General features: G+C 52.1%; 1 protein-coding gene across 7 annotated transcripts in view; it reads right to left on the bottom strand.

Moving 5' to 3' along the window:
* The window catches only part of ZBTB40 (zinc finger and BTB domain containing 40), a 42,942-nt gene extending 26,312 nt beyond the window's left edge, over positions 1-16,630 (bottom strand). For 6 of the 7 annotated variants that reach the window (XR_010375785.1, XR_010375786.1, XM_064470041.1 and 3 more), the window contains exons 1-4: positions 16,478-16,630; positions 8,035-8,822; positions 7,275-7,408; positions 278-473 (exon numbers count right to left, since the gene is read on the bottom strand). Coding sequence is in view for 5 of the 7 variants with exons in the window: in XM_064470041.1 (XP_064326111.1) it covers positions 278-473; positions 7,275-7,408; positions 8,035-8,761 (1,057 nt within the window). In the remaining 2 variants the exon portion in view is untranslated. The remainder of the gene's footprint in view (positions 1-277; positions 474-7,274; positions 7,409-8,034; positions 8,823-16,477) is intronic. The other variant, XM_064470042.1, reaches the window with a different exon arrangement.
* Positions 16,631-26,782: the final 10,152 nt, after the last annotated feature.

Raw genomic sequence — 26,782 nt, 5'->3', positions numbered from 1 at the left:
TGTGACAGACTCAAGTACGAAAGGAGCTTTCAATCCGGAGGCTCAGCTGTGCTCTGACCCATGCTGGCTGCACAGCCATCGATCCAGCCCCCCAGGCAGCGATGGGGAGAGCCCTGCACTGCCCACACCCCACTGCTGTGGGATGGAAAAGCTCCAAGATCTTGGCCAGCACACGACAAATCTCCTGCATCTGCGTAAGGATGTGGGGTTTCTGGAGACCTGCTTTGCCTGTAAGGTTGCCCACTCACTTTGCCAGAGGCAGCACCCACTTCTGTACCTGTTTGCTGCAGGGCTTCTCTGCTGCCGCCTTCCCTCTCACGCAAAGCTGCTCTCAGCTTGGGATTCGCCTCTTGCAACAGCTTCAGTAAAGACAGGAGGGTCTGAGCATCTAGGGTCTGAGCATCCTTCACTTTGCTCAGCAGCTTCTTGAACACCGACTGTTCCCCTGCCTCTGCCAGACAGGCAGCCAGAGCCTACAGCAGGACAGGCAAACACAGAGGTTTTAATAATGGAGTCAACTGCCCTGTATAAATCAACACAAAAAGCAGAATCCTGGGAGTTTTTGTTCAGGGGACAAAAAATTAAACAAAACAAAAAAAAACCACCCCACATAGACACACACCACCGAACTCAAGCTCCAACCTGCGGCCACCAGCGCCGGGAAGGAGGGCAGCAAGCCCTGCCTGACAGCTCTTATCTTTACAGCGAGTCCCACAAACCAGAGCTGGTTCCAGCACCAAACATCTCTTAATTTCTTCCCATTTCTTCCCCCAACAGTCAAATGCCAATAAGTCTAAGAGACCTGACAACACATGGTTTGAACACCGTTACTTTGGAAGCCCAAGGCTAGGCCAGGGGAGACTAGATTTCACTGCAGAACAGGGAGAGGTCACTTGCGCAGAAAGCAGAGAGTATTTCAAGTGGGACTTTCAGGGATCTCCATCCTCGAGTCGCAATGGAGTTGCGCCTCCTAGAGAAGGCTTTGGAGAGGAGTCATGCAAACTCTGAGTGCCATGGGCTCTCAGCACACCTCACAATCACATCCAGGGCTCCAAAATCCACTCCAGCATCCCGAAACAGCAACCAGAGGCAGACATGCCTCCACAGTTATGGAAATAAAAGCAAAAGAAATAAGCTGTAACTCTTGCTCCCATTTCCCCGGAGCCCTTTAATGCTGTAAATATTGCCCCTAAAGACACACACGCTCCCCAGCTCTCCAGGAGAGATGCCAGCCTTTCAGAGCAGGCATCCTTTATTAGAGACTCCAGGGATGCTATAAAAGTACCTTTGAAGTGGAGAGCTTAGCCCAGCTCCAGAGAGAGCGGCCATTTTCTGCCGTCATTGTCATTTTCATTTCTATGATAAAAAGACTGAATGCAACTGCTTGGGGCCACACCAGGGGGATGGGGGACCCGCTTTTCCTAGCGGGTGTAAATGCTCATATATTAGGGCAGTGTGACAGTGCAGTGACCTATTGCAAAGAGTATCCACAGAGGGGAAGCTGCAGGAGTCCCAGCTCTTACCCGCTAACGGCATTTTTCCTGCCGAACAGAGAGACGTGGACATGAAGGGCTCTGTTATAAAGGAAGAAAGGAAATGCCACAGACGTGCTGAAGAACAAGCTTAAAGGTATTTTTTTTAATGCAAACATTAATTTGTAATGAGACTTGATAACCAGATCATATTTGTTCTCAAGGTTTGCATGCCTGGCCCCTTCCAGATCAAAATGATCCTGTAAAACACAACATATCTTGGCTCTCACTGACATAAAGGTACTCAGCACCCTGCGAAATACATGTTTTTACTAATATGGATGAAAAGTAACTTGCATTATTGCAATATTTTTTAAAATTAAATTAAAATCAGCACAGCATTGCTACCCAGAGCTCCAGATAACATCCCTTCCTCAGTGCATGGTTTTGGTTAATGGAAATGAGTTTTTAGAAACTGAAAGACTCTGCTATTTTTAGTCTCTTTCTGGTAGACCTTTCCTTGGACACTTTGCTCAGTGGGAACAACAGCCTTTTAGCACTGTTTTGAAAGAGCACACAGCACATTTTAGACTTACTTTGAAGCACTAACAATTCCCAAAGATCCTGGAAAAAACAGAGAAATACTGATGTTAGCCAGAATCCCAACTTCCACTTAGTCATAATGTGCCCACACGTTACAGCCTGATCCATTAGGCTTTCAGTGCCTGGGACACCTGCAAAACCCTTCATGGCCAAATTGGTGCTAATTAGCGCCCATCCAGCTTCCAGACTGGAGGAAGAGATGAGCTCCCTGAGCAGGGAATCGTGCTCACCAAGATCTGGCTTAAGCTTAAACTGTGCCACCAAATCGGTTCGATGTCCTCTGTGAGGTTGGGTCCCAGTTGAGGGTCTCAGTTCTGGTGGCCACAACACTACTAACTCAGCAGCTCTGTACCGCTATGGTCAAACACCGCAGAACAGCCCTCCCAGTTCATCCCAAACCTCCCCATGTCCATGGCAGCCCCACGGCAAGCTCTGAACAGGAATCTCTGCAGGTAACACCGCAGGAGGTAGGTCTCCTATCTCCATATCACCTCCACAACTTCCATATTTTTCCAGATTTCTTTCCTAACACAATCCACTCCTACACTGCTGTGTTCCTTTGTCCCACCACAGGACCTCCTGCTCTGCCCCATTGCTCTTCATTATCTTCTGCTCCTTCCACTGTCCCCTGCTGCTTTGGCAAGGGAGATGCAGGAGGCTGTTCACGCCTACTTAGCGAGAGCTGAGTTAGCGCTGTGTCCTCCCAGGCAGGCACTAATCTCCCTCCTCACACCAATCCATAACGCTCCCAGGAAGGCAGTGCCTCTGGGACCTCCCCCTCCCCCTCCCACACCATCGTGAGATTAAGCTCTTCTGCACGGGGACAGGGATGCTCGAAGAGCAGCTGGCGGCTGGCCCTGCAAGGAGCAACCCGGAGCCTGGGCTGGTTGAACTCAGCTGGTGGGCCATCCTGGGGGTGTCCTGGGACACGAGGGGGCCTCAGCCAGAAGGTCGGTAATGTTCATCCCACCCGAGAGTGCAATGGGCAATAACGGAGACTGAAGAGGGATGTGGGAGAGAGGGAGGGCAGATCAGTGCGGCCACTAGCCCAGCTGGCCACTAGCCTCTTCCCTGCCGGTGGGCAAGCAGGGTTACGGCTTTTCGTGCCTTATCCACGCGCCTGCTCCCACCATGAGAGCACGTCACAGCAAAAAGCCACTTTAGTGACTGAGTGGTCTCCCTCAATCACCAGCTTTAGAGCAGATGCAAGCACCCACAGGGTGGTGGGGGAGAGGGGTCTGCAAGAGGCAGCTGGGGTTTAGGGTGACGGAAGAAGCTAGCTCCCTTCAGACCCCTCACAAGCCGAGGCACATCCAGTTACAAGACTCTCTGCCAATCATGGTAAATCCTGCACCTGCACCTCAATGCCACCTCCATCCCCCCGCAGAGCTGCAAAGTCCCTGACCGCAGGGGGCTGGGTGCCGCAGGGGAACTGCCAGAGACGGAATCATCAGTCCCCTGTGAATGCAAGCTGCTTTGGGGTTGTTTCACAGGTTAATTTTTGATGTGCATAACGTGAAGAAAATATGAAAAAAGCCATTGGAAACCTGTACAGCCACTGCTCACAGGGCTGGTGGCATGGACAGCACGGGGACTGGCTCCACACATCTGGGCCACAGAGAAGCTCGTAGGCTATGACTGTGCCATGAAGTCTACCAGCTGTCACTGTGCATACAATAATCAGAGGAAAACTAGATTCCCATTTCTGGTTCAGATATCCAAAGTGGTTTGTTTTTTTTCAAGCCTGCATTTGTACGTGACTGAGGGAGAGCCCAGTACCAGGAAAGCTCCGCGGAGAACGCTGACCCCTGCTTGCTCCACACAACAGGAGCAAAAGCTCAGCCCAAACTTCCACACAAGTACAGCAGAACAGGGGGAAAAGCAGTTCTCCAGCTCTGCCACCACAAAATAAAACCCTCACAACCTATCACCCCTAATCAGGATGCAGAGATAATGGGAAACTTCTTTCTTCTGCTGCATCCAGCAATCCCTGCAGCTGCAAAGGATGACAATAATTGGACAGGCCCATAAGCAATGGAAATGATCCACAAGCACAACGACATTTATTCTACGTGGGAGAATCAACGCTCCCCCACTTCATCTGAACCCAGTAGTAGAGGGAACAAATGAGCTGTGTAATAATTTGAATTGAGTTTCTATAAGACATCACAGGAAGATAAGACTTGACACCAGTAAAGCTTTTCTACACTTCCCCAAATTACTGCAATTTCAGTCTTGTTCTCATTTCCAAGCAGGTTTCATCCAGGCCAGAACTAAATTAGATAGGAATAGTTTATGTGAGATACACAGGGAGACTCTAAAACAAAAACAACCCCCAAAATCACAACTCCCTACACAGAAAAGCAACGCACCCTCATTTTTCAGCCCAGGGAGCAGAACACAACAACGAACTTAGAGAGAAGCAACAATTCTCACAAAAGTAAGCCCCGCACCACAACACTTCTTGGGGAAAAACCCCATGGCCTAACAAATCTCCACTGGAGGTAGCAGGAAATAAGGCAGCAACACCAGAGGGGAGAAGGCAGCGACACCACAGGGAACAAGGCACCCATGTAGGGATGAGCTCAGGAGCAAAGGAACAGAAATACGGAAGTTACACCCAAGGCAAAATGCCACTGAAACCAGAGGAGCCTGAACACCAGGACAGGCTCAGTGCCAACAGACAGGCTTGCAAAACCCTCGCGAACACTTGCAAGTCCCCACGCTGCCCAAGCTTTGCTGTCCAAAACACGTCGCTGCTTGCCTAGAGATAAGCCACCCACAAAAGGCTCCTGAGCAGAAGGATGTGCCCGAGGGATGGGAGATCTCCCCTGTGGCAGGGTAAGCACACCCAGCAAGACTGCTTAGTGCAAAGAAACAGCATCTCCTTGGCTTCCAGGCCAACTTTTACTTGCCCCAAGGCATCTAAGAGACTCCAAGCAACTGGCTGGCAAAATAATGCAAAAAAAAGGGGAGGGGAAAAAACCAAAAAGGAGAGTCAGAAAAAAAAATTCATTGACAACTACCACTGGCACAATCTCAGCCCTAATTATGCATCCCGAGCTGGGCTCTTTGCAGGTGAACTTGCACTTTAAGCACGACCTACACACCACTGCATTTCCCCCAGAGAAAACACCGGGCCCTTGTGGGGAGAAGCTACTCACTCTGTTGGAAACAGAACCCAGGCTCGGTGCTGGTGCCCACAGGTCCTGCTTGTCCCAGCGGGGGGCTCAGAGAGGGACAGATCTGGCTGAGCCCTTGCTTACAACAGGCTGCAGCCTGTCCCCCCCCGGGGCTGACACTTTTCATGCTTGTCACAGCTGAGAAGTGATTTTTCAGGAAGGCTTAAAGAAAATCCATTTCTCATTTATTCAGCATTTATTTATAGCTGCAGAAAAATTGTCCAGCTGCTGTTTTGCGGTCAGACACCCAAACTGTCTCTGAGCTCCACCACCTCTCACTTGACTCCTACTGCAACAGCTCATTTGGGAGCACAAAGGGCCGAGCACAGGTCTGCGAACCTCACCCGCTGGGTCTTGGAGGTGCTGAAGAAACATAAAACAGTTACTGCACAGGAATAGAAAACAGGGGTGTTATGCAGAGCAGAAGCAAGGCAGCACACCTGCCTAGGCATTTTGCAAGTGCTGTTCTGCCCTGTGACCGTGGAGGCAGCACAAGCAGGCAAGGGAAGGCACGCCAGCACAGGTGATGCCTGCTGGCATGGGTGCACCGAGCTGCCAAATCGCTTCTGGCGGTGCCCACCCACATCACACAGCACCCTCACCAGCTCTGCTCCAAATGCCAAGGTGCAGAATAGGCAAAACCTTAAACCTGACATATCTTTCTGACCAGGGTGACAAACAAACGTACAAAAATGTAATCCTCTCGGGGCGTCCAGGCATGCTGAGAGCAATGCACACACAGGTGCTTGTCAGCCTGGCCAGGCTCGGGCTCACTGCTACGAATACGAATTAGGACCCACACCTCCTTCCTAAAGCCCCAGAGACGTCAAGTTCAACACCATCAGGAGGGTCAGCAGCTAAGGGAACGCAGGCTTCCTTCCATGAACATTTAAAGGTCCGTCAGAAAAGAAACCTGCACTCCCCAACTCAAGGGAATTCTCCTCCCTGCTGTCATATGGGTTGTTTTCTTTTTCTAATAAATATGTCCCCTTGGGTTTCTAAAGGCAGGACACTGCCACAGCCAAAGCGTCCTGTGTCCTATGGTCATACTGGTACTGGAGGGACCAAGTGACTTGAATCCAGACGGCTTCCCAGCCAGCAAGCACAGAGGAACCGAGAGCGTATCACAGCCCCTGACCTAGGGAATAGCATTTCTCAGCTTCAGACATTCTCATTTTTCCACATACAGAAAAGGAAGGGCAGTTCATGCAGCCTGGTATGAAAAACACTCTATAAGAAACAGCCGGGGTAAGGAGAGCAGGTACAGTCCCACGCACACTCCATAGTGGCCACAGCGTATTTTGCAGACCCTGAGATCGCACAGCAGCGTGCGGACAGCTCAACTGCCCTCCCGGACCCGCCACAAGCATTTCCAAGCTCCGTGCCCTCCTGCACCACTGCTACACCAATACAGACATAACCTGCTGTTTGGCGGCTTTGAGCCGGTACGACAGCTGGTGCCTGGCTACCATTGCTCAGAGCCCAGAGTATCCTTCAGCATTAACCAAGAACCAGACTCAAATATCCCCTCCAACAGTAATGAGCATCATTCATCAGCGACGACTGCTTTTAAAGCAGCACATCGCCAGGAGAAAGCACCGCAGGGCGGCACCTGTAACCGCCCCGTAACACTCCCCACGAGCAGCCTGCCGTATGCAGGGCAGAGCAGATGCTCTGCAGCAAGCCCTCGCCGAGGGCTCGGGAACTCTATTTTGGGCTCTCCTGTGTCAGCTGTTCACAAGTCGATACAGTTCCCGAAGCAAATGCCACGAACAGGAGGAGTGAAATCAGCACTGCAGCTCTCCTACAACACAACAAATACGCGCACGAGCAGCTCGCTCTTACAGACGCTTCTCTCCGGGGTGTGGCTCAGGTGAGCATGTGTTGCCCCTCAAACAACCAGGCGCCAGAGCCCCTGTTTCCCATGAAACAATTTCCTGAGCAGGGCACAAACCATTCTAGCCCTCAGCAGGGTGAAAAAAAAACTTGTATCATTTACCCAAGTAAACACACCTACCTCCTTTTGAGAGACATCAATTTCTCTGCACTCTTCTAGTCTTTTCAGCACAGCTCGGGCATCAGAAAGGGCCTCAGAGAAAACACTTTCATATCGAAGAAAGAAATCCAGTTTACAGCTTTTGCTCTCTGCTGCTGGGTGAGAGAAACAACATAAGTTATTTGCTAATTGAAGGGATTCACATAAAGCATGATGTGATTGAAAGGCATTGGTTTGTAACCAGCACATTCTCTATAATAGGGAAACTGTGACTCACAAATCCCTTCTAAAGATATCATGGAGCCTGGAGGGAAAACCAACAGTTTATTTAACACCAGTTATAAATGGAACATTTATTTTAAACCCAGTACAGCCTCTGTTTTCCTCCCATGCTGAACAGGAGTTTAAAAGATAAGGTAGCATTCGCAGGCAACTCTGTTCACTTACTGTTATACAGATTGCCTTACCGACCTCATGTCCTGTGCTAACGCAGATCCCCCTGTATGTCACATGCAATCACATGCATGGGTAAGAAAAGCTTTGCTCACTACGGCTCCAGTAAAGCTGTGAGAGCGAAGCAACTGCAAAGGCCAAAGGAGAGTATTGCACAGTGCCAAAGGAAGAAAGTCCCTGCACAAAGGGGACACATGTTGGTGCTGATCCCAACCCAGGGCAAACTAAAAAGAAGAAACACAAGCAAAGATCCCCCATAAGATGAAAACTTGAGTCAATGCAGTTGCAAAGAAGAGGCAATGCTGTGCCCAGACCTGTAAAGTCTCACCTAAACCCCTCCCTCCTTTCTCCTGTGAAGGCTCAGCAAGCTCCTCTTCTGCACTGCCACCCTGCTCGGCACGGACAGGCTGGTCAGGACGGGAGCCTGAATCCTCCTGGAGAGATCTGGAGTCGCTTGGTGTTGCATCCTGGTGCACGCAGTTGTGATTCAAGGTAAGTTCCTGGCCAGGAGGAGAAACATCTGCTTCCATTTCTGCTACTACAGGGCCAGGAGAAGAGGAAACTCTCTGAGGGAGGAGGATATCTGGTTTTCCTTCAGTAGGTTTTTCAGTCTGGGGCAGGTTATTAGCTTCAGCGTGGTTTCCAGATGAGTCTGCTGCCTGGCCAGAGACTTCTCTCACTACCTGGTCCTGAGTCGAACAGCTGATGAGGTCCCTGAGGAGGTTTTTGCAACTAACAGCCACATCAAACATCTGCAGGCTATCTGCCATGGAGATTACTTTGGTGAAATTGTGCTTCCCCAGAGGGAGTTTGCCACTGTACATCATCTCCAGCAAGAGCGCAAACTCCTCAGGGGTTACCACAGAAGCATCGATGGAGATGGTGTCTGTGCTGTCCAATAACGATTTAAAAAGCAGGCTGGCAGCAGCCAAAACCACCTTGTGTGCTCTAAAATGCACGTTCCCAATGAAGATGGTGCAATCGCAGAACTGCTGCTCTTTGAAGAGAGTGTACAGCTGCTGCAGCAGCTGCCTGCTGTAGCTGGGAAGCTCCATCACACCAGTGTCTCCTGACCTCCTCTCACCGTTGTCTGCGCGCCGCTTTCACAAAGCCCAGCTGGTGAAAAACACAAAGGATCCTGTTAGCACTTTGCTCAGAGAGTAGCAAGACAGAGTAAGCAAAATTTACTTTTCAGTTTACGCCTTCTGGTAGCTTTCTGTGCCACAGTTCAGTGGTTACAGCAAGACGGAGCCCCCTTCTGAACTCGTACTCCCCAAATTCCGCAACTTACCCCACTAGAGATGAAGAGTAGATAATGTTCAAATATAAATACTTCAGAAAGAGCTTGGAAATGAGTCCTGAGTCCCCGGGGTTATAAAACGGGAGAAGAAACTCCCTGATGTGCCCCTGATAGAGCTCAAGCAGGCATGAATGCTCCTCAGATCATGCACTAACGCTGAATTCAGCAGCTGGTTTCTGAAAGGGCAGGTGAGGAAGCAGTGCAGGAAGATCTGTTCAGATCACCTACCAAACACAGTGTCTGAGGTGTTGGTGTTGATCTGCAAAGCCCTAAGTGCTTTGGGACCAGTTAGCTTTCTCCCCACATCACTGTAAGATCAGCAGGAGCACACAAGCGCAGCAGATGGAGGTCTGCTTGTGGTCCAGGGCCTTCAGCACCTCCCTTCTCAGCACATCGTGGTCATAATTCATCAACTCACAGTCTTTTCCCCCAAGCTGTAATTTCTTGCAGAAGTCCACAGCCCTCATTCCATTTACCAGAGCCTCCCTTTTACTTTTTCCCTGGCCCCGTTGCAGGAGGGAGAAGAGATGGGACATCTACCAACAGAGTTTTTATCTAAGCTAGACAAAATAAAGATATTACTGCCTTGTCTAAGCACTAGGATGCCTAGCACTGGTGCTGGCAATGACGCTGAAACAAAACAGCATGAGCACTAGAGGAAGAGCACCTGGATGGACACGATTTACATGACCTTCAACTCCTTAACACCTTTGCACCCAGCTTCCTACTCTCTTGTACAGAACAGGAGTAATACTGTCTATCATCAGGGCATGAGCTCTAACGCATACACCACCTTGATGCGCTGCCTCGTGCCAAAGCGGGCTCAGAGCAACTCCCAGCTTGCACCAAATTGCAAGTTGCAAGCAGACACAGTGTTCAGGCTGAGCTGGCGTCCTGCTCCCGCAAGGCACCAACCCCTCTGGAGATCGGACTTGGCGGGAAGCAGGACCTCCTGCCCCAGAGACGTCCCTTCATACCAAAGCTAGGGACGGCTGAGCAACTGGTGGATGGGTACCACCCAGGCATGAGATACTCCCCCATGCTTTAAAGATGAAGCACTATGTAACTTGCTTTTCAGTTATCAGGATAAGATCACGGATGATTTTGACATCACCTCAAAGCAGAGGTGTCATGCTCTCCATCTCCTTTGAGGTGAGCACAGGGTAGGTGAGTCCTTCTCTGGAAGACAGGGAAACCTAAGTAGTTGCTGATACCCCACCCTCCTGCTTCCCAGGAGCCAGAGCTTCTTGGGGCTCATCGCTACCAAAGGCTGGCTGCTCTGCAGCTCATCTCTGCTACTGTGCAAGTACCGAATCCACCCCCTCACCCGTGCAAAGGGCCGGCCACCTGCACTTCCAGCCTGTCTAACACGCAGGCTCTGCCATCCTCCCACGCTGCTGTAAAGCACCAGTAACCAAGCTGCCATCAGCGGAGTTGCTGCTGGTCGTGGGAGAATAAAGAGACCCGTTTCTTTTGCCAGGCTCAATGTAACAGCAGTTTTCAGTCCGCCCACTCCTTCCCTGGAGCTGAAGGACTTCCAGTATCTGAGATGAAATTGGGTCTGATGGTTAAATAATAATAGCTGTGGCTTTTCCTACAAAAGGACAAGCAGGAAACATCGATGTCCTGAAAGAGGCATCTGCTCACTTTGCCATGAATAGCCTTCTGCATAAAACCTATCGCTTCCGCCGTGGCGAGCTGGAAGAAGCAGCAGCACCGTCTGCTCCCTCTATTCCTGGCAAGAATATAGAAGATATATTTGCCCATGACAGCTCAAAATAGTGCAGCTCTAGGCAGCACCTCCCTTTCTTCATTACAGCAGCCCAGAACACTGGAAAATATGTCCTGAGCAATTAGATCAGACATATTTGTTTAAATATATTTTATTTCTTTAATTATGGGACCCAAAGACCTAGAACTGCCAAAGAGAACAGACATTTTTTAACAAGGGGTGATGGCCAAGACCATCCTCAAGGCAACTGCCCCCTACTCAAACACGCTTCAGGCTTTCATTCAAAGCTTATGGCCAGAAGGGACCACCACCAGCAATCTGATTTCTCATCTGTCACTGCCTCCTAGATTTCTGGGCTCAGTAACCTGGGTTTGGCTAAAGCTTATCTTCCAGCAAGGTGCCCAGTCATGATAAGAACTGCTTTTTAGGGGGAAAACCCTCCACTACTATAGTTATTCTAACTGTTAAATTACGTGACTTGTTTCTTACCCAAATTTGTCTGGCTTCATTTCCCAGCCATTTTCTAGATGGCTTTTGGGAGATTTGGCTGGGGGACTGGGCTGAACTGGGAATCTCTCTGCAAACAGGTAATTAATACTTCAGCAGCGACAAGTGCTTACAGAGCACAAGCCATCTGCCTGTGCCAGCAGCACTGGTAAGAAAAAGCTTTCTGTTACTTTTTCAGCTTAAAGCTGCTTCTCTGCATCTTCTTTGGAGCCAGGCTCACTGGGGTTTTTTATGAATTTCAAACCTACGGTAAATGAGCTGCTTCTGGGGTGTCTGACATCAGACCACAAGAGCAGTGCCCGACTCCAGAACATCAGCTCACTTGAGTCAGAAGCAGGGACAGAGGTGGCAGAGATATTTGCTCATCTTAGCTGCCCTCCAGGTGGGGTTTGCAAAAGAACAATGAATCTCTTGAGGAACATCAAGAGACATCTTAAACCTCGTCCTGCCAGCTTCCCAGGGAGAACACCAAGGTGCCTCAGGAGTTTTCATTCCACTGACTTCCAGCGAGACTGCAAAGTCAATCAATTGGAGTCACATTTTCAAATGTGCCTAATATTCTTAAGGCTCTACTTGACCACATGTTGATAAATGCCCTCCTGTTTATCCTTAAACAGCAGGTTTCATCTGGGACTGCTCTCAGGACACCCACTTCAGCAAAGATGCCCCCTCTTCTGAACCTCCCAAGTACAGGAGGTCCAGAACGGGTGTGCACCAAACATTACCCTCCACCCTCCAGTTCCAGCTCTTTCTTCCTTTTCCCAGGTATTTCTGTTCTCACATACCTCCACAGTTCAAGGGGATCACGTCTTTTTCTTTAAGCTACATTGGAACAGGAAAAGGATATGTTGAGAGCAACAATGCCTCTTCACAGAGGAGGAAGGAGGAACACCCATCTACATTACTGAAAAGGAGCTTCCAAATTAAATTACTTCTCTTTATTATTCATATAATTACTTCAATCCAGATTCAACAGATTCAAAAGCCATCCACATCGCTAGGTTCATCAAAAGATAATTGAAATTTGGGACTGAGCACTTCAGCAATTAGATGCTACACAGACAGGTGCTCCAAAGACGCACCGGTGAGACCATTCCTCCCTCACAGTTACGAGGCTGCTGCAGTACCTCACATCGTCAGAAAGTCCATCACAACACACAGAAATAATTTTATACGCCAGCCAGCCTCAGCAAAAGGATTCTGCCATAATTAAGGGGTTTTACAGCTGCTGACATTAATAAAGTAATGCCAAAAGCTACCTCCTGCATTGATTAGTAGCATCTCAGTCGCCAGCCTGAAGATGCATTCCATGCCTGAAATTCTTCCTTGGGACACACATGGAGCAGGCTTTTTTTTTTTTTTTAAGATTACAACAACAACAACAAACCCTATTGCTGCACTGTCAAGAAATAAAGCAATCTATCACACTGCTTTTTGAAGGCACAAACCCACAGCCTTGTGTTCCCTCTGCTGCCAGCACAGTGCAGTGCAACGCAATGCACAGGCATAGCAGAGCGTACCAAGACCAACCTGAACACTCGGTGCAAAAGTGCAAAAGTAGAAGAAACCAAATCTGACACAAGCTCTAAAAAGCTGAAACAAAGCAGGCAGAAAAAACATAAAGTGGACAGAAAGACATAAGCAAAATGGAAGAATGCAACTTCTCTGTCCTAAGTCAATGCCACTTGTGTTAATGCTGATCGGAGGGTCTCACAGGAGCAGCCCAACGAGCCTCCCGTTCCCCGCACTCTTGGCTTTCTGCTCACAGGAGCTCCAATCCGAAGCAGTCATTGAAGCAAGCCTTGTCTCAGCCCAGGAAGGCTCCCTGGCCCTGTGCGAGGAGCTCACCCCATCACTACCCCTTGTGCACTTACTCGAAGGCTCGTTTCAAAAGATTCATGTCAATCATGAGATTTCTGATACATGAGATTCACAAGACTCATGTAAATACAGCAGGACAGAAAGCGGAGAGGCACTCTCTCGCTTTCCCTGGCCCTGCAGTCCCTCAGGTACGACAGCAGCCTCCAAGCAATGGGCACGTTCTGCTTTTAGCTCTGAGAAGTTAAGGACAGTGTCAGCCTTGAATCAGGTTCCGAATACTTTTTGTGTGTGTTTACCAGTTTCCTGTTCGATTGTTACTAAGATGATGACCTTACAAAGAGGGTTATTAGAAAGCCAGAAAATCATGTACTGCAATTCAATTTTCTTAGCTCTCCCACGAAAAGTAATTCAGTCTTTGAAGTGTTGAAGGGTCATTACCTGTCTCTGGGGCGCTCCAGAGGGCCAGTGCAGGCAGCTCTCCCAGAGGATAATGTAAAATCCAGTACGAGGAGCCAGGGCACACCAATTTGTTTTTCAATCTATTTTATTTCAGTTCAGAGCATCAGTGCAGACAGATAACAGAGGAAAATAAGCAACACTTTGACTAAATTCAACACTCTGCAGTCTCTAAAGGCAGCGGAATATACCGCTCAAAAACACACAACACTTTGGCTATCTGTCTGCACTGATGCTCTGAGTGAAAATATAACAGATTGAAAAACGAATGGGTATGCTCCAGCTCTTAACAGCAAGTTTTCCATTACTCTTCAAAGCAAGGGCTGTTACCTGTCCCTCCTGGAATAGGGCTGCCCCAACAGGAGAATGAAATCACACAGCGGAAAACCAGCAGAAACCCAAAGCAACAGCAGAAGTTTGCGCCAGTCACTGCTCAGCCATGCCTCACTGTGCCCAAGAACACCGAAAGTGCTAATTGTATTTTGCAGGTTCTCATAACATCCTCAGAAAACAAAGGCTGGCAACTGAACTCCTGCTTGTCAGGTGGGTTTACATCAGAGGAGATGTTGTATCGCGTGTTGTAATTTATTAGTGGCTTTTTTATTAAAAAAAAAAAAAACGAACCACAGTACTTTGACCAGCTTTTGCGATCCACTTTGCTGTCAGCAAAAGTGCAGAAGACATTTGTCCCTGTACCCAAGAGCAGACAGGGCACAATGCACCCATAAGGCGCCTTGATCCAAAGGCCTCTTTAACCATATAGGAAAACAAACAAAAAAAAAAGCTTTAAAATTACACTTCTCAAGCATGGTCAGCCCAAAACAGGGACCAGTTCCCTCAGACTTGTTAGCAAAGAGCATGGAGTTACTTTGAGGTGAACCTATCAAGACAGCAAGCCAGGAGGCGCCTGGACTTCCAACACGGTCACCTCCGGCTTCAGGCCATCAGAGAGGCACCTCCACAGCCCAAGACCCCATTAAGGCAAAAGGACCGACAACACCTCTGCAAAGGTGAGTGCAGCTGCTTTAAAACACAGACAGAGAAGGATGCAGCAATGTAAAAGCCTAACAGCATCCACCAACTCGCTTCCTCCACCACCTGGAAGATTGCTATAATTGCTGAGCTGCATCTCGGCGACAACAGGCAATTTTCAGCACCTTCAAGTAGTATGTCGTGGCAGTTAACTCAAAATATACTTGAGAGATGAAACAAAAGCAAAGGAGCAGGGCACGGAGGCTGGGGTGGTCAGCTGGGAGAGGACCCCCATTCTGGTCCATACCCCAACGGGCTGTTCCTGCATCACCCTGTCCTTGGAGCAGGGCTTGAAACCCAAATTCCTCCTCAAATGCAAGACACTTGGTATCTCTTAACCAAAAACCTGCAGAATCGTAGAATCACAGAATGGGTTGGGTTGGAAGGGACCTTTAGAGGCCATCCAGTCCAACCCCCTGCCCTGAGCAGGGACATCTTCAACTAGATTGGGTTGCTCAGAGCCCCGTCCAGCCTGACCATGGATGTTTCCAGGGATGGGGCATTGACCACCTCTCTGGGCAACCTGGGCCAGAGCTTCACCACCCTCATTGCAAAAAAATATTTTCCTTATATCCAGTCTAAATCTGCCCTCCTTTAGTTTAAAACCATCACCCCTTGTCCTGTCACAACAGGCCTTGCTAACGAGGTCACCCCCATCTTTCCTGTAGTCCCCTGTTAAGCACTGGAAGGCCACAATAATGTCTCCCCGCAGCCTTCTCTTCTCCAGAAGAAGAACATGCTGCCTTATGCTGTATCTTGGCCAATAAAACCAGTGTGCCAGCCTTCCTTTCCACCACAGAAGAAATTACCCGAGAGTCACCTACAGGCCTGTCCCTCTCTGGGGAGGAGGTGAGCTTTATTGACCAGGACCCACCACAGCACATACCCGTAGCGCATCTGACCTGACCTGGGAACAGGCTGCTACAGAAAGGGGCAGCCCTGCTCCTCCCTTCCCCTGCTCCTCTGCAGCAGCTCTGCCCAGCTGGTGATCACACAAGAAACTGCTGATTTCTTTGCTCAATGCAAAAAAACAAGCAAACAAAAAAATCCCCAAACACACCTATTTATTTGTCTCTAGATAGGTCAGTCTTCTAACTGATCACTTCAAGGAACAGACATGATTAGTGGCCCAAAGCGAAGGAGAGAAATCTGTAGCAAAAGGCATGGAGGAGCACGGTAATTCCCTTCCCTGTGTACCTTTAAAATACTTTCTGGGAGGTTCACAGATGCTGCCCAAGCAGGGGACACAGCTCAAAGAGCCCCTAAAGCGCATCTAATGAGAAACCTCTTTGAGGGGTTAGCGGTACCCAGCTGACAGGCTGTGGCTCAAGGTAGAACCAAAATTCTGGCGGAATCATCTTCGCTTTTAAGCGCGGGTTACAAAGGGAAAGACCCCCGCCGTCCTTCCCACCGCAGCGAGGCGGTCGGCCAGCTCCCTTCAGCAGAGGGACACGAGCAGCGCTTCACAGGAGAGGCACCGCAGCCCTTCAACCCTGGGCCACCCGCGGAGCGCCCGTCAAGCACACCTTGACCTGCCACAGCCCTCCCGTGGGGGACCCACCCCCGCCGGGCGGCAGGCAACGGCGGCCACAAGCTCCCTTCAGCCTCCCCGCCGCCTGCAAAGGCTCCGCGGCCGCCGCTCTCGCCCGGCGAGGGCGGCCGAGGCGACCGGCCCCTTCCCGGCGCGGCAGAGCGCGGGCCCAGCCGGGCGCCCGCGGGCTTGGCCCGGAGGTGGGAGCGAGGCCGGGCCCAGCGGGGGAGGCCGGAGGGGGGCACAGCGCAGCGGGGAAGGGGGGGTGCTGCCCGCCGAGCCCCCGGGGCAGCGGAGGGGCCGGGCGGGGCGGGAAGGCCCGGCCACCCCCGCAGCACGGCGCAGCCCCCGGCCCCAGCCCGGCCGGCCGGCGCCAGTGTCGCCATGGTTACCTTTATTGGGAGCGGCGCGGCGGACACGGCGCGCGGCAGCAGCGGCCGCCGTCGCGGGAACAATAAAGCTTCAACAACAGCCGCGGCCGCCCCTCCTCCCCTCCTCCCCTCCCGGCGGCGCTGTGCCGCGCGCCGCCATCTTGAAGCGGCAGACGGGCCGGCTCCCGCCGCACGTGACGGGGGGGAGGCGGTGGCGGTGGGTGCTGCGCATGCGCAGCTCGCTCTGACGCCCTCCCCGACGCAGAGCCCCGCTGAGGGAGCGGGCGGTCGTGGCGGCTGCAGGTCCCGGCGGGGCTCACCCGTGCCCGGCCGCCTCCGGCGCCGCCGGAGCCCCCTCGGCTCATAAAGCACCATTTTCCTGCGGTAGCGCCGGGGCCTGAGCTTGTTTCCCGAGGTTCTGTTCCTATAGCTGGGGTGTTGGTCTGGTGGGTGGCTCTGCTGAGAGGCCCTGGGGGTGCTGGGGGGCAGCGAGGTGACCCTGAGCCAGCACCGGGCCCTTGGGGCCAAGGGGGCCAGCGGTGTCCTGGGGGGCATGAAAAGGAGCGTGGCCAGCAGGGCGAGGGAGGTTCTCCTCCCCCTCTGCTCTGCCCCAGTGAGGCCACGTCTGGGGTGCTGCGTCCAGATCTGGGCCCCCCAGTTCAAGAAGGGCAGGGAGCTGCTTGAGCAAGTCCAGCGGAGAGCTACAGAGATGCTCAGGGGCCTGGAGCATCTCCCTTGTGAGGAAAGGCTGAGAGACCTGGGCTTGTTCAGCCTGGAGAAGAGAAGGCTGAGGGGGGATCTCATCAATACCTATAAATATCTGAAGGGTGGGTGTCAGGAGGATGGGACTGGCCTCTTTTCAGCGGTGCCCAACGCCAGGCCAAGGGGCCACGGGCACAAGCTGGAACACGGGAAGCTCCACCTGAACATGAGGACAAACCCCTTCCCTGTGCGGGTGCCAGAGCAGGGGCACAGGCTGCCCAGAGAGGCTGTGGGGTCCCTTCCCTGGGGACATTCACCCCCCGCCTGGACACGGCCCTGTGCCCCTGCTCTGGGGGTGCCTGCTCCCGCAGGGGTGGGACGGGGTGAGCTCCAGAGGTCCCTTCCAGCCCCTGCCATTCTGGGATCCTGAGGAGGGCAGTGGTGGTGGTGGGCAGCTGGCTGTGAGCAGCCTGCCAGGCTGAGGGGGGGAACCCAGGCAGGACCAACATCCTCTGCTGGATCATCTGCCCTGGGTGAAGGGAAGGGAAGGCTTGGGCCATGTTGGGCCTCCTGGAGACACGTGTTTGTGTGTACTTTGGAGGTGCTGGCTGCAGGAGGGGAGTGGCGCAGAAGGACAGTCCTGGCAGTGGGTCCCAGTCTTCCTTCTGCTCCATCAGCCGCTCACCCGCTCACTAGCCCTTGGCACCAGAGCACAATGCTGGCATGGGTGCCTGCTCCCTCCTGGCAGCCATCTCAGTGCTGTGGTGGTCCCTCACACCTCTCCTGGCAGCTCCAAGGGCGGTCTCACCAGCCAGCCTGCAGCCCAGCTCATGGAGGCCCTGAACCACAGGCTGGGAAGGCCACCTGGGCCACCAGACCTGGAAGGTGATCTGGGGGCGCGACAGGCAATCCCAGCAGAGACAGCCAGGGTGTCCGGCTGGGCCCAGGAAATGCAAGGGGCAAAGGAGCCACCAGATGCTGAGGCCACCGTGCTTTTCAAGGTCCTGCATGCGTATGCCATGGGCTGGGAACTCACTGAGTCTGCGCACTGGCGACCTGCTCTTGGGGCAGGAGTTACGAGACCCCAACTTGTATTTCTGTACAGACGCATGCTGGCATAGCAGGGGCGATCCTTGTTCCTCCCCGAGACCTCGGTGTGTTTATGTTCCCTGTCTTTCTGTCAGTAATCTGACCCAGCCCGTAGCTCAGAGAGGGCCTCTGGGTTCGTTTTATTTCAGTGGGCTCTGAGAGCTTCCAGATGGCCCCAGTAAGTGGGATTGCCCCGGCCATCAAACAGCTAGGCCACCAAGTGTCCCTGCTGGCCTCACTAAATCACGATCGTACCTTGGCCAGCGAAGACGTGATCCCTCTTGCATGTGTTAGTATCCGGTGGGTGTCTTCTGCTTTCTTAGCTGAGCAGTCACACAGTGCCAAAGCGCACACCTAAGAGCCGCTGTTCCCTCTGCCCACAGGGGAAAGTTTTGCCTGGCTCGTGTCATTGTGGAAGCAGAAAGATGTTAGCTGCATTTTGCGTGGAAAAAGAAGAAAAAGTCCCTGGACGGTGGAGGGAGCAGCAGGTTCAGGCATTGCCATTTGTATTCCCAGGCCTGGAAGGGGGCTATCTGCTGCCATCTATTGATGGATTGAGGGGGAGGCCTAATGAGCAGGCTCATTTGCATAAACGAGTGCTAATTTCGGGATAAGTGCATGGAGCTGGGAAGAGTAATATCCTTAACTGTGTAGCTGTGTGAGAGCTGGTAGAGGGCAACAGCAGGGCCTGGGATTGTGGGTCCTGGCAACCATCAAGCCCTCTCTGCGGGGATGCAGAAGAAAGACTGGGGCTGGCATGTGGTCAGGGAGATCAGCTTGCAAACAAATGGGTATTAATTAGAAACCCACAACGTCACGATGAGACCTGCTCTGCCCTGGGGCCTCTGCATTCTGCCAGGGAAATGCCGTTTGGCTGGGATCCTCAGCCGTGCGTGACACAGCCAGCTATTCTGGCCGTTAGAATAGAAGTGGCATCGCAGCAGCAGGTTTCGAGGTCACTTTTGGTGAATGGAAGAAAAGCAGGACAGGCCGTTTTCTTGCGGAGGTGGGGAGAGCAGTTCCCGGGGGACCTGCTCAGGCAATGGTCCTTTGCTGGTCTCCTGCAACTAGTCGTCTCTGTTACAGCTGTTAATTCCCTCTCTGCCAGTTTTCTCATAAGTGCTCCTATTTATGTGCTGAAGAGTTCCCTGTGAAAAAGCACTGGACCCAGATCTGGTTATTTTTATCCCCGCCAGTGATGATCAAAGCCAGTTGATGCTGAAGCCCCGAGAAGTCGCTAGTGTCTGTTGCTCTGTGGCTGCTGACAGCAGATGACCGGAAGATGATGACCAGGCTGCGTCAGATGAAAAACCTGCTCCCCGTCTGCCGCAGGGAGAGGCTGGCACTTGCCAAGGAGCGTCGGTGAGACGAAGGGCAGCAAGCGCTGCCTGCTGCACTGGAGAGACCATGCTCATCCTGTCGGACCTGCACTTGCTGGCAGGGTCGCCTCATGCTGTCCGAGGCAGTGATGAACCACAGCAGAGCAGGAGCTGTGCATCGCAGTAGGTGCCTTCTCCAGAGCAGCAAAACCTTTCATGCAAAGTCTAGGAAGGCAGAGAAGAATCCTAATGTCTCTGGTACCTTGAGAATTGGTCTTTGGGGAAGAAACTTGCAGCTCTGGCACTAAAAGGGGTCTAGTGGGGCATGAGGTTTTGGCTCCACATCTGTGAGCCTGCCTGTGCAGCATCTGCTTTGGCCTTATGTTGTGGTGCTTCCAGTGAGCACCTGGAGCAGGCACCTGTGATTAGAGAGAGGAGAAAGCTGAAAGCCCATCACTGCCAGATCAAGGCAGCGCACCAAAAGGTGACAGAGGGGTGGCTCTTTGCTGAAACTGGAGCTGTTTCCAGGGTGATTCCTGGAGCCAAATTCACTGTGCTTGGCAGTGTCTGTGATTCAAGGTGGACTGATGGGATGATGGCAGCCAGTGAGAGAGCAGTGATGATCTCCTGCCTTGGAGATGATGGACAGTGGTGTATGGAGGCAACAGGACAGCAGCAAGATGAGAAGTGATGGAAGAGAACAACCAACATTGACCTCAAAGAAGCCAGGCAGGCTTTCCTTCAGGGGCTGAAGTTAAGGTGGTCAGAGGGGACAGTCCCACGGTACTCTGCTACAGGGACAAAAACAGATTCAGAGGTTCCTTTCCCCGTCTGCCTGTTTCTGTCCCCTCTGTTGCTTAATGGGTTTTGGGGCCACACAGTGTAAATCAAACCAATGCCATGATCCAGGCTAAGAGCAGCCTTCCCAAATCAGGAAAAGGGTGAGGAAACAGGACAAGAACAGTGTCCCAATACACATTTGTCAATTCCCATACAGTAACACCCTGTTCCTTGGAAATGTCTTCATTCTCGTACAGCAAGTACTGGTGAGTGGAGGTGTCCCATCTGAGTGTTTTCTTTCCCCTACATATAGGACCGTAGGACAAACCCCCACCAGGTGACCCTCCAGGGAACCCGCAGGGGAAGAGCTGAGTGAGGTGAGCTGTTTTTGAGTTCACCATTCTACCAGGGATCACTTGTGTGTCACACAAAGGAGCCCAGATGAGCATGTACAGTGTCTCCAGCTCCCACTGTCTCACTGGGAGCAGGCAGAGGTCCCACAGATCCAAACCGGCCTTAACTCTTGTTCCCTGAAGCAGCCCCTCTAGCTGAGACGCAGCCCGCAGAAGGAGCAAGGACTGCTCTGCCTTCCTGTGTGACGACTGTCTCCGCACAGCTCACAGCAGGGAGTCAGATGGGGTGAAACACGACCTCCTCCCTGAAGCTGGGACACTGAGACTCAGTCCTTTCCTGTCCAGAGGAGGCCACATCTGGAGGGATGGGTCCAGGAGGTCTGGCGAGATCACTCCAGTGGTCAAACCGAACCACACTGTTTTCACAAGCTTTTGATGTGTGGATCTTCTCCAGGCAACACAGACCACGATCTGCTTTGGGTGCACTTGGAGCATCTCTTGGTGACAGCTGGGCTGTCACGTGGCGCAGATCTGCCCACGCAGGGGAACAGAAGTAAGACGGATGCAGCCATTGCGGCTTAGCACAGGCAGGGACAGCACTGAGCCAGGCTCAAGGCCGTACAACCACATCTTTCCCCTCCTCGTTAATAATCTCTCCTCTGCACCGCAGCCTGGGTGGCAGCAAGCTCCATCCCTGGCTTGCGGCGTCTCCTTTGAGCACTTGAGGGCACTGTTGGAGTTTGGAAAGAGGCAGATTACTGGGGTGAAAGATTTGTTTCGTGTCATACCATGCAGGGGCACATCAAGTTTGCAAGGACTCTGGCCTCCACTGGAAACGTTGCTGTTCTCGGGGGTCTCCAACTCTGGCATGAACGCCCCGTCTCAGGCAAAACCTTTTGCAGAAATTATCGAGTGATGGGAGGCTTCTTTTAACCTCCTTTTTCTGTAAGCATTTCTCCCTTCCATCTTTTTAACCCCAAAGCTTCTCTCTTGAGGGTCTGGTTTCCGGGAAAGGGGTGGGCTGCACAGTCACTTCTGGAGGGGAAGCAGTGAGTTGGATCACATGGAAATACATTCCACCTGCACAGATACTATGAATTTCCAAAGTGAGAGTCCAAAGACTTGCAGCCTGTCCATGTGCAAACACAAATCTCATCTCTCCTGGTGTTGGCCTCCAAGGGAGCCAGCAGCGCAGGCTGTGCTCCGGGGTCAATGCTACAACGGCTCAGAAGGACTGCAAACAGCACTCTGCTGGGAAGCTGTGCCAGAATAATTATTTACATGTGCTGGCATAAAGTAATTACTAATGGAGCGGAACACCGTGCACAACCCCTCCAAGCTGTCCCAGAGGAAACACTGGGAGTTACCAAGCAAAGTGTACTCTCCGTGTACCAAACTCCAGATTTCCTCCCACCCCAGTCCTTCCCTCTCCTCCCAGGGGAGCAGCTGTTTCGTGGCAGAAAAGTGTCTGTCCCCCCTGTTGCCCCATCCTCTTGCCTTTGCCAGCACATTCCAGGGTTGTACGCAGAGGCTGTAAATTCCCCCATTATTCCAGCTGAACTGCCCCTGAAACTGAGTCTGCTGAGGTCTTTTAGGGAAGGGGACATTCGCGTATTCACATTAAGAAACAGGGGCTGTAAATGGGTTTGGAGTATTTCACTGCTGTGTTTCTCCAGCCAAGCTGAATTTTCACTTAAGAGGTGGATTGCTGGCACCCAGACTGACTTCCTAATGCCCTCTTGTAGTTTCGGGTTCACCACCTTCCTTGGCTTCTGACTTCATTGCTTTTTCTTGCAATGATTCCCAAGGGGAACCATCTCCTTGGCATTTGGCATTCCTGCTCCTTTCTGCGTAGTATGTGGGGAAAGATATCTTGTGTCCAGGTTCCCACAGGAAGCGGGGCTGTGCTCTGTTGCTGAGTGTGGTGTCCCCATGTCTGAGCAGAACCTGTTGAGACCATCAGGCTTTCCAAAGTGCATCTTCAGTGCATCTTCACCTTCTCCATCAGATTCTGACTTCAGTGGCCTCAAAGTCCAGTTCCTGGGCTCTGTGGTTGCCGTTGCAGCGATTGCATATCTGTGATCCATTACTAAATGTGACCAGGTTTCTTCCAGCCTTTTCACAGACAGGTTGGAGTTTCAGGGGGCTGCAGAGATTCCTTTCAGGATGGGGCACAGCACTTGTCTTCAGCTGTGTATCAATATCTAGCCCTGGCACTACTCCAGGCATGCCTTCATCCTCGACTCAGCGTGCCTAGGCATCTGTCCATGATGTCAGCTCTTCAGTCCCCTGGTATTAGCGCCTGGCCTCTTTTAAGCAAAATCCCACCCTCAATGTGGCCCAGAACTCACCCCTCATCTGCTGGTAGGAGCTGCGGGTATCTGTCATGTTGGTTTTCCGTGATCTCACCAACCTTGCTGTGCGAATATTGTCCTGTCTCGGTACCCACTTCTGTTGGCATCTTTGTTAACATCCCTTGAGCCTCTCCTTCCAGCCGTGCCGGTGCTGTAACAAGCTAAGACTGCAGATCGATCTGCATGTGCGGTGCAAGGTAAGCCTAGCTCAACTTACATGAACTCTTTTTTTTCTCAGAGCTGATCTCCAAAGCTCCCCAGCAGGGGCTTCCTCATGGTGACTGGGGATTGCTCGGTGTATGCACTGCAGTGAGCTGGTGGGTTCATCCCCTTCCAGAGGCCACAGTCAGCAGCTTCTTTTCTGTCTGAGCACAACCTCCTTCCTGTCCGTAGATGCTCTGTTAGCAAAGCAGCAAGCTTCTGGCTTGGTGGGGTCCCTGCTCCTACACCTGCAAGCTGCAGACTGCACTGGGCACTGAGCACACAGCAGTTCCTCCACTGCTGCTCAGAGCCGCGTATTTTTCTGTCCACTCTATTCCCTTGTGTCCATTGTACATTGCTGTCAGCCAACGTGTCTCAAATGCTGGCGGCTGCCACTCGTTATCAATCGTTTCTCATAACTGTTAGTCTTGTGACATTTCTTCCGTGTTAGGTCTGCCTCTCTCAGCATCTCCCCTACATGTTCCGCTTTGCTACCTCTGCAGGCCCATGCTGATGCAGGGCTCCCTGCCCCAGAATCCAGTATATTTCTTCTACCATATCTTGGCTTTAGGTAAAAAACAGTATCTCTGTACTCTGATTTTTCTGGTGACAGCACCCACCAACATCTCTCTCAGCTGTTGTAGTGCTTCAAACACCATTCCTGGGCTGAAGGGTCTGTTCTTCCAGAAATTGTATCCCCATTTAGATAATAAAGGGTTTTCCTTTCATTTTCCTGTCTTTACTCCTGGCGGCCCGCTCTGCACACAGCCTGTTTTTCCTTCCACGCATGTGCACAGCTTTGTCTGCGATCCAGCATCCCCGGTGGTCTGGGTCCCTCCGTGTTGTCCGTTTGCTCCGTTTCTAGGTGCTGATTTTTCTTCCTATTAATCTCACTCCCTCCCTTGCTGCAACTCTCCCTAGACTGACCGCTGCCAACATGTTTCGTGTATCACGTGCTGCGTAGCAACACAAGGAAAGGAAGGGGACTCCATGCCTGTAACCCAGTTCTCTGTAAGAGCTATTTCCAGAGATGGCAGGTGCTGGCGGGGCTCCAGCCATGCGCTCGCCTGCTGACTTAGCCACTCTCCCTCTGAACTGCCACCTGTGGCACATGTCCCTCTGCATGTCCCAACCCATTTCGGGCACAGACCATGTTCCTGCTGGGGCAGAGGCTCCTGCCAGTCCCCTTTTTGGCCCTCAGCAGATGCTGGCTGCTGCACGCCAGTGCCTGCTGCTGGCTGGGAGTGGAAACTGTGCTCGGCTTTCCCACCACCATGCTCTGCTTTCTCTGCTGGAGGAGCAGGGGATGGAGACTTCTGCAGTCCCCTGATGGTGCCAAGGTAGTGCCATGGTTTGGATCACGAGCTCCTTCCCAGGCAGCAGGGTTGAGCTGCAGAACAGAGAAGGGCTTGATCTCCATCACTCAGCCATGCAGGTAGATCCGTGCCCTGCGCACCTGCCTGGGAAGCATCCTGCTCCCAGGCCTCCAGCACCGAGGAGTAACACCCCAGTCACTGCAAAAGGGTCCTGTCCCATGGGATCAGTGAAGGCCAAGCAGGAGAGGCCCTGATAACTGGCATCTAGCAAGGGGGGACCTATCTTTAGCTGATGCAGGCAGAGCAACCAGAAGCCCATATGCCATCCCTCGGACATCCCAGTCCAAATGCCAGGCAGGACCTTTTGGGAAGCAGTGTTACAGAGGAGGCTTTTTTTGATCAGGGAAAATCAGTTTATGGAGTTGCTGGTAATCACCTCTCCATCCTGACGCCACAGTTCCTGCCATCTGCTGACACATTTGTTTGTGCTAAAGTTCTAGCCATAGAGATGACTTGGGGGTTAAATATATCCCCCATTGCTTTCTACAGCAGTCCACAGTCAGCTGGATAGGAACAGTGGAGGGGATGGCAAGGCATGAGAGGAAGGAGAGAAATCATTAAAATCATCTTTGTCACTCAAGAAAGTTGCTGTGTTACTCTGGCTGTGGTGGGAGGGGACCGGCGGACTGCCAGCCAGTCTGCTAGGAAGAGACAGCCATCCTGATCAGAGTTGGGCAAGTACTGTGTTTGCTGGCTGATTTGTGGCCTGGAAAATCGCAATCCAGAAAACACAGTTCACATTGACCCAAAATGGTTATTTCTTTGCAATTTTCCTTATTGGCTCAAACTTTGGTCATGTCCGTGAAAGCTGAGGCACCGACCTCCAGACTCTTCTCCCTGTGGGCAGGACAGGCTCCCGGGCAGAGGAAGGCTGACCTGAATCCTGGGCATGGGAGGATGGGGCAGTCTCCTGTGTCCAGGGGCTGCCCCACACTCCCTCTGCCACCACAGAGGAGCCCCCAGCCCTTTCTGAGGTGGGAAAGCAGTTTACCACTGACCAACGTTATTTAGCAACTTCAACCTGACTGGGCCAGCACTGGCACCGAATTGCCTCAAAAATTCATTATGTTTTCACTTGGGAGGAAAATTCAGTCTCCGTGTGAGCTGCCCCTGCCCAGCAGCCTCCCTGCACAGCCCAGACCTCCTCCTCCATCTGCCCCAGCCCATCCTGCTCCCCTGGGGAACAGCAAAAATGACTGACACTATTAATGCACGTGGACCCAGCTGGGGCTGCAGCAACCCTGCCCGACAGCCCGGTTCCCGTATAAATCACTGGGTCACGGAAGTCGTGGCATTTATAAATATTGATCCTGTCTTTGGGGAAGCTCACCATTTCAGAGAGGGAGGTTTTTCAAAATAGCGTTAAAGAGAGATGCTGGAGTTATTTTTGGCTCTGTCAACAGCACGGATCTGTGTGGCTGCCCTGTGCGTGGGGCTGAGCGCACCAGCCTGGCCCTGCTCCCTGCTCCTGCTCCTCTCTCCTGGGCCTCCGTGCCTCGGGGATATTTATTTTGGGGTGTCTCTGGGCAGGACAGACCTAGAAAAGTTCTGTCTGCAACAGAGCTCTTTGCAAGGGAAGTGTTTCAGCCCTCTCCCCACACACTGGGGACAGGTTGTGCAAAGCCACCCCTCCAGAGCTGGCCCAGGGCAGCAGTAACACTGCACTGGCTGTGTGGTATATTCTGTTCTGATGTGTGGTACCCAGCAAGAGTCACCCTCTGGGAAAAACACCACCGGCACCTCCTCTGTGCCTCCAGGCACCCGCACCATCTGGAAATGGAGAGCAGACTCAGAAGTAGGGTGGCAAAACATTTCCAGGGCCTCGCAAAGCTCCAGAAAGTTTGTTGGTGGGTTATATGACTGAGATAGCATTTCTAATCGGGCCTGTGAATTGACCTCGGGAATTCTTCCGCTCCAGCTGCAAAGGATGAAGAATGGCATGTTCTGGTGGGCTGGGACGCTGCTCTTGCATGTGGAGGGTCACTGGGTGGACACATCTGGGTGGAAACCAGAGACCCCAATCTAGCCTGATCTCCTGGGATGGGGAACCTCCAGAGAAAGAAAGTAGTTCCATCATGAAAAATGGTTTCAAATTCAATTCAACCACACCACCCAGACTCCCCATCCCTGAAGGTGAGTGCTCCAATTTGGA

This window comes from Phalacrocorax carbo, chromosome 20, assembly GCF_963921805.1.
Source record: "Phalacrocorax carbo chromosome 20, bPhaCar2.1, whole genome shotgun sequence".
NCBI lineage: Eukaryota > Metazoa > Chordata > Aves > Suliformes > Phalacrocoracidae > Phalacrocorax > Phalacrocorax carbo.
The sequence above is the reverse complement of the archived record's forward strand: the minus strand, read 5'-3'. Positions and strand labels throughout refer to the sequence as shown.